We start from the raw sequence: 7,748 nt of genomic DNA, 5'->3' as shown, positions 1-7,748 counted from the left end.
AGACAGTTGTGGAATATCCCCAGTTATGGAGACTCCACACCCTCCCTGGGCAGCCTGTCCGGTGCTGGGTCACTGCACAGGGAAGAACCCTCCTCGTCCCTCCAGCCCTCCTCGTCCCTCCAGCCCTCCTCGTCCCTCCAGCCCTCCTCGTCCCTCCAGCCCTCCTCGTCCCTCCAGCCCTCCTCGTCCCTCCAGCCCTCCTCGTCCCTCCAGCCCTCCTCGTCCCTCCAGCCCTCCTCGTTCCATCCAACCCTTCAATCACAAATTGGACTTTCTTTGCCACGGGGCGCGAGCGGTGCCGGGGTGGGCGGGCTCTGTCGCGGGGCGCTGTCGCGGGGCGGTCGCTGTCGCGGGGCGGTCCCGCCGTTCCCGCGGGGCGGCCCGCAGCGCTCCCACGTGTCGCTCCGTCACGGTGTGCGGGGCCAATGGCGGCGCTGCGGGCGGGGCGGGCCCTGCCGTGCCGTGTCGTGCCGTGCCGTGCGCGGCTCCCGCGCCCGCGGGGTCAGGCGGCGGCGGCGGGACCAGCGCGTGTCCCGGGAGCGGCTCCCGGGGCGGCCCCGCTCGGCCCGGCCCGGCCCGGCCCGACCGCCATGGAGGGCGGCGCGGCCGCGCTGATCCGCGAGGGCTGGTTCCGAGAGACCTGCCGGCTCTGGCCCGGCCAGGCCATGTCGCTGCAGGTGGAGGAGCTCCTGCACCACCAGCGCTCCCGCTACCAGGAGATCCTCGTGTTCCGCAGGTGCGGGCGGGGGGCGCCACGCGGTGGGGCCTGCGGGGCGCGGGGAGGTGCGGGCACAGCGCGCGGGGAAGGCACAGGACGCGGGGAGGGCAGAGGGTGCGGGAAGGCGCGGGCAGCGCGGCCCCGGCCCGGCCCCAACGCCGCTGCCCCCTCCGCCAGCACCACCTACGGCAACGTCCTGGTCCTGGACGGGGTGATCCAGTGCACGGAGCGGGACGAGTTCTCCTACCAGGAAATGATCGCCAACCTGCCCCTCTGCAGCCACCCCGACCCGCGCAAGGTGAGCCGGGCCCGGCCGGGAGCGTGTCCGGCGGCCGCGTGTGCCCCGCGGCTCCCCCGCGTGTGCCCCGCGGCTCCCCCGCGTGTGCCCCGCGGCTCCCCCGCGTGTGCCCCGCGGCTCCCCCGCGTGTGCCCCGCGGCTCCCCCGCGTGTGCCCCGCGGCTCCCCCGCGTGTGCCCCGCGGCTCCCCCGCGTGTGCCCGGGCCGTGCGGCCGCAGCTCCGGCCCCGGCCCCGGCCCCGCTCACGGCTCTGCCCTCTCCCCTCCCCGCCAGGTGCTCATCATCGGCGGCGGCGACGGGGGCGTGCTGCGGGAGGTGGTCAAACACCCGTCCGTGGAGTCCGTGGTGCAGTGCGAGATCGATGAGGTGCGTTGGGCGCTCGGCCGCGTGCGGGAGCGGCGCGGGGGTCGGACGGGCTGCCCGCACAGCTCGGCACAGCCAGCCCGGCCCCATGGCACCCACCCACCCACCCATCCCTCCATGCCCCGGGGCTGCGGCCTCACCTGCCGCCCCTCCCGGCCCCGGTGCTGCTGCCGGGCCACTGACAGCGCCGCCTCCGCCGGCCGAGCCAGCGACGTGGCAGCTGCTGCGCCTTCCCTGGGTTTGCTCTCACACACACACACGGCTGAGGCCCTGCCAGGCCGAGCGCGGGAGCTGGAGGAGCTTTGTGGCTTTGGGGAGGTGCTGCTGTCCCTGTCCCTGTCCCTGTCCGTCGCTGCCAGCAGTGCGGCCCCTGCCTGAGCAGGGTGGGCGTTTTGTTGAGCAGTCCCTGCGGCTGGAAGCAGGAAATAAGAAGGGGGGATTTGTTTCCGTGATAAATGGGCTAGTCTTCCTCCTCTCATCTGGTTTGTTCTGATGCTGTACTTTCTTAGAAAGCCTTGCTCAGAGCCAGGCTGCATTAGCAGTGGGAAACGCTGCTGCATGAGACTGTGCTCTGTCTGCCAAGCTAAACAGCCAAACGTGCCTGGGTTTGAACAAGCACTGCCTGACACTAGCATATTTTTTTGTCTCTGCCAGCTGTGAGAAGCTGGTAGTGCTCAGGACAGTTGCTGGCCCAGGGCAGTGGCTGTCTAACCATTTTAGAGAGAAAACTGTATCCCACAGGGGGACTGATACAGTGACTATAGAGCAGAGATAGGGATATTTCTCATCCTACATCTAGAACCTGCTGACACTGTTTCATTTAGGAAGGAAGAAGGATTTAGCTGAGATCACCTCTGCAAGGAAAAGGGACACAGAGCAGCCTGAACTGGGATCGTGTTCTCTCAGTCTCTCAGGGAGCTTTTGAAGCTCCAAGTTCTTGTTGAGTTTGGCAAGGACAGAGCAACAGTGTCACTGAACCCTGAGGCTGTAGGAAAGGGCTGAGTGTAGCTTGTTGGCTGAAGATGCTGACAGCTCTTGAGAGTCTTGCTGGAGTCGGATTTGTGCTGAAGGCATGGAAGGAAATGACTCACTGTGCTGTTCTTCCACTTGCAACTGCACAGTAGCCTGAGCAGCAGCTCCTTGTGGCCCCCACTGACCCACTTGGGCTCTCTGTGTTGCAGGATGTGATCCAGGTGTCTAAAAAATACCTCCCAGGGATGGCAGTGGGATATTCCAGTGCTAAGCTGACCTTGCATGTGGGAGATGGTTTTGAGTTCATGAAACAGAATCAAGAAGCCTTTGATGTGATTATCACAGACTCATCTGACCCCATGGGTAAGAATTCTGCCATGAAAGGGCACTGTTCCCACACTCCCCCTCCTTTTCTGCTTACCTCTTGGAAGTTATGCCAGCCTGCCCATGCTCCTTTCAAGTGAAACACTGTTGCTGACTTGGTTCTTTTGGTAGAGAAAGGGAAGGATGAAAACCAGAAAGTTGTATTAGCAAGGCTTGAAGACAGCTGAAATCCTCTCCTCAAACTTCAGCTCCAGCAGCTATTGCTTGTGGCAGGGTTGATCCCTGAGCCCAGCAATGCCATGGGGGACACAGCACGTGCTGGCAGGGACAGCTCTGCATGTGTGCCTGCTAAAGAAGCTGTGGCTCACACACTGTTGGTGCAGCACCCACCCTACAGATGGCTGTGGTGAGGCTGCTGTGTTTCTGAAGGAGAGAACTGAGGCAGAGAGGGGCCAAATGCAGATAGGGCACCTCATTTTAGAGACCTGACTGCTTGAGTCACCTTCACTCTTGCTATAGTCAGTGCAGGAGAGCCATCTCCAAAATGCAGTTTGGAGTAGTTGTGTTCTGTTTAAAACTGCTCTCTGGAGCAAAAGGCAGCTGATATGACTTCCTCTGGTAAAGGTCCTGGCCTTGCTATTGAGCAAAGCTACAATTCTGACAGTTTTGCTATGCTGGCTGCAGGCTGGGGTTCACCCAGGGTCAAAACTTTTCTCTTGCTTTTCTCCCAGGTCCTGCAGAAAGCTTATTCAAAGAATCTTACTACCAGCTGATGAAGACAGCCCTGAGAGAGGATGGCATTCTCTGCTGCCAAGGTGAGGTGCTGGCCCTGGGCAGAGGCTGAGGCCAGGCCATGGCAAGGCTGAGGCACAGAGGGGGCCCCTCCTGGGGAGATGTGGGGGATGAGAATGTTTCAGCTCCCAGGGGCAGCAGCAGGTTTGCTCTGTCTCCATCAGCTCCTTAACTGCTGGACTGAGCTTAGCAAAACTGGCACAAGGGTCTGGCCTTCCCTTTGAAACCAGAGGAGCTGTGTGGAGCAGAGCAGGTTGGGACTTGGAACGCTGTAACCTGGCCCAGGCCTGTGCAGGGAAGAGGGGCAGCTCTCAGCTCCCTCCTGCCTTCCTGTCTCCCTGCAGGTGAGTGCCAGTGGCTGCACCTGGATCTCATTAAGGAGATGCGTCAGTTCTGCAAGTCTCTGTTCCCGGTGGTGGAATACGCCTATTGCACCATCCCCACGTATCCCAGCGGGCAGATTGGCTTCATGCTCTGCAGCAAGAACCCCGTGAGTCTCAGGCACCTCAGGTGCCCTTTCCACTCCCTGGGAGCACCCACAGTCCACCTCAGGCTGTCCCTGCAGAGCTGGAGCTGTGGCACTGAGCTCTGCCAGCTGTGGGGCCTCCAGACTCGTGCCGGGCCCCAGAGCTGCAATGCAGCCTGTTCAGTGCTGGAGGAACTGCAGAATTGACCAGTTGCCTTAGAAGAAGACATGGTTTTCTGTCTGGGACAAAAAAACTTGGAAGGGAGGAAGACATTACCAAAGTGTTCAATGCTTTGGCTTATTGGTGTTGGCTGTTACAAAGGGGGCACTGCATGATAACAATCAGCCTGTGACTGGTGATCTGCTTGTATAGAGACCTCCAAGTGAGAGTTGGTGTTGGGATGTGGGCTGGTAACTCTGAGACCACTGAGGTCTCCTCTCTTCCCAGTCTGCTGCAGGGCACCTGCCAGGTGGATTTTTGGTCCAGCAGTGCTTTGCCTGGGGCGCTGGCAGCCTGCACTGTGCCCAGCTCAGCACAGACACGGGTTCTGCTCTGAACAGCAAAGCACTGCTCCTTGGAGGCACTGACAGCCTCATCTGGCACGTGGCTCACAGGGCCTGACCTCAGGCACTCCCATCTGTGCAGAAGGGCTGGTCCCACGAGTTCCAGAGTGTGCACCCAGCCCCGGGGCTGAGCTGTGCGGAGCCTTCGGCCTCGCGCTGGCACAGAAAGCGCTCTGTTCTCCTGCGAGTCCTCTGGTCCTCTGCCACGCACAGGGAGCCTGTCCTGCACCTTTGGCTCCTCCCAGGCACTCAGGGCTCCCTGGCTGTGTGTTGCAGAGCACCAATTTCCGGGAGCCTGTGCAGCAGCTGTCGCAGCAGCAGGTGGAGGAGCGAGGGCTCAAGTACTACAACTCTGCCATCCACCGCGCCGCCTTCGTCCTGCCCGAGTTCGCGCGCAAGGTGAGCGGGTGCTGCTGCTGCTCTGCCTCCAGCTGGGGTGAGAGGGGCAGCTCTGGGCATCCCTGCAGCCCCTGAGTGCTGCTCTGCCTCCAGCTGGGGTGAGAGGGGCAGCTCTGGGCATCCCTGCAGCCCCTGAGTGCTGCTCTGCCTCCAGCTGGGGTGAGAGGGGCAGCTCTGGGCATCCCTGCAGCCCCTGAGTGCTACTCTGCCTCCAGCTGGGGTGAGAGGGGCAGCTCTGAGGGTCCCTGCAGCCCCAGGCTGCTGCTCTGCCTCCAACTGGAGTGAGAGGGGCAGCTCTGGGGGTCCCTGCAGCCCCTGAGTGCTGCTCTGCCTCCATGGAGGGTGAGGGGCAGCTCTGACGGTTCTCTGCAGCCCCAGAGGTTTCTGTGGGCAAGTCAGAGCAGGACGGTGTTTTACATGACAGACAGAGCATGAGTCAGTCAGGGAAGACTGGAGTTCAGTTTGAAATTTCCTTGGGTTCATGAACCATGCCTTGATGGCAGGTCACTCCTGTTTCACCTACCAAAACCAAGTCCAAGAGCCTGCAGAACTGGTGTTTCCCAGTGGAAAGCTCCAAAAGTCTTAGATAAAATGTGCTGATTGTTTCTAGCACAAGCCAGAGGGTAAAGAAAGGATGGTCCACCACAGCTCAATCTGCCCTCTTGAAGGATAGTCTCTGCTTTATTCCAGTCTGTACTTCTGCATTATTGCATCATCTCCTAACTGGGTTGCAAGTGCAGGTTCTGGAAGAAGCCTGCTGAGAGTGTGCTGGGGGTGAAGGCAAATGCCATGGTTGTGTTTCCTGTTCCTGCTGAGGACTGGGAGAGCTGTGGCAGGTCCGTGCTGATCCTTTGTCTGCCTGCAGGCCCTGAGCGACGTGTGAGACTGAGAAGCTGCTTCCTTCCTTCAAGTTGGACCCTGAGATCGTCAGTGATGTGGTTGGGACCTTCCCAGCAGACTGCAGATTTGCTCTCCACTGTGTGGGACTATTTAACCCTTTGCCAGCCAACATTCCCTTTGATGTGTTAAAGATGATGGGGCAGAAGCCAGATAAGACCATTGAAAAGGTCCAGTGACTTATTGCGTGAGGTCAGAACTGTTCTTGGCAGTGCGGGAAGTGTAAGGTGTCATTTCCTTCCTCTCCTTCCTTCCTTCCGAATTCCTGTCCCTGTGCCCCCACCCCCCTCCACCCCCAACTGACACGGTGTATTTATAACTGACACTTACTCTGTCTGGTGGTCTGGGAAGAGTCCAAAGGGTCCCTGACTCGGCCTTAAGCACGGGGAGTGAGGGCTGTGCACAGTGGGCTCTCTGTGCCCGGGGGAGCTCCTGCTGCTGGGACACTGCGCTGGGGACAGTCTGAGCCTCGTGTCCCCCTGCCCTCCTGCCACACCTGCACTGCTCTGCAGCACAGCTGGAGCAGCCACAGTGCAAACTGTTGCCATTCACAACAGGTCTCCCTCCAACCCTGATGGAGTAGCAGTATTAAACACCAGCCAGGTAGGCTGGCAGCCAAGTCTTGTGGCTTTTTTTTTGGTTTGTTTTCAGTTTTTTGAATTGTTTGGAAACAGAAGTGCTGAGGTACCCACAGGTCAGTCCTGTTCTTACCTCTGCCCTCAGAGTGGTTCCAAAGAATGTTTGCCAATATGGTGATAGGCGCTTTATATATATAAATATAAATATATATATATAAAAAACAAACCTTAGCTCCATTGCCTGCTGTTCAGTACTGATGCTGGGGAATCAGTTGTGCTGACAATCTCTCATCTCAGTCCTGCTGAGTTGCCTCAGGCCTGGGTATCTGCAAGTCCTTGGGGGGCATCGTTACTTCTGATGCTGCCCCCGGATGCATAGGTTGTTTTTCATTGTACTCGGATATGGATCTGCCTCCACTTCTTTACTTCTGTTCTGGAGACTCAGTGCAGTGGGACCCTCAGCACAGCCACTGTGCCCTGTCACTCCTTGCACTCCATTAAACACTCAGCTCTGGTTAAGGTGAGTTCGGTGTGGGTCGGTGTTCTTTGGGGAGAGTGGAGGGAACGGAGATCCCGAGACTTTGCTGTGCTCCCAGGGGCACTCTGAGGTTGGCCTGACTTCCTCTGCCCCCCATCTCTGGGGCTGACAAATTCCAACCCAAAGGAAGCTCTGAAGAATGATCCTGTTGCTGGTTTGTGCTCCAGCCTGACCACCCCACGGCTCCCGCCTGACCGCCCCACAGCTCCCGCCTGACCACCCCACAGCTCCAGCCTGAGCACCCCACAGCTCCAGCCTGAGCACCCCACGGCTCCAGCCTGACCGCCCCACGGCTCCCGCCTGACCACCCCACAGCTCCAGCCTGAGCACCCCACAGCTCCAGCCTGAGCACCCCACAGCTCCAGCCTGAGCACCCCACGGCTCCAGCCTGAGCACCCCACAGCTCCAGCCTGAGCACCCCACAGATCCCACCTGACCGCCCCACAGCTCCCGCCTGACCACCCCACAGCTCCCGCCTGACCGCCCCACAGCTCCCGCCTGACCGCCCCACGGCTCCCGCCTGACCACCCCACGGCTCCCGCCTGACCACCCCACAGCTCCCGCCTGACCGCCCCACAGCTCCAGCCTGACCGCCCCACAGCTCCAGCCTGACCGCCCCACAGCTCCAGCCTGAGCACCCCACAGCTCCAGCCTGACCGCCCCACAGCTCCAGCCTGAGCACCCCACGGCTCCCGCCTGACCGCCCCACAGCTCCCGCCTGACCGCCCCACAGCTCCCGCCTGACCACCCCACAGCTCCAGCCTGAGCACCCCACGGCTCCCGCCTGACCACCCCACAGCTCCAGCCTGACCGCCCCACAGATCCCGCCTGACCGCCCCA

General features: G+C 60.7%; 1 protein-coding gene across 1 annotated transcript; it reads left to right on the top strand.

Moving 5' to 3' along the window:
* The first annotated feature begins 422 nt into the window (after positions 1-422).
* SRM (spermidine synthase) lies at positions 423-6,894 on the top strand. The gene is made up of 8 exons (XM_071575914.1): positions 423-736; positions 896-1,016; positions 1,289-1,381; positions 2,560-2,713; positions 3,406-3,494; positions 3,816-3,956; positions 4,773-4,895; positions 5,761-6,894. Exons 1-8 carry the CDS (start codon positions 426-428, stop codon positions 5,776-5,778), a joined length of 1,050 nt encoding a protein of 349 aa, XP_071432015.1. The 5' UTR covers positions 423-425; the 3' UTR covers positions 5,779-6,894.
* Positions 6,895-7,748: the final 854 nt, after the last annotated feature.

The sequence above is a fragment of the Pithys albifrons genome, chromosome 22, assembly GCF_047495875.1.
Source record: "Pithys albifrons albifrons isolate INPA30051 chromosome 22, PitAlb_v1, whole genome shotgun sequence".
In the NCBI taxonomy this organism is placed as follows: domain Eukaryota; kingdom Metazoa; phylum Chordata; class Aves; order Passeriformes; family Thamnophilidae; genus Pithys; species Pithys albifrons.
This window is presented reverse-complemented; position numbering and strand designations above follow the sequence as displayed.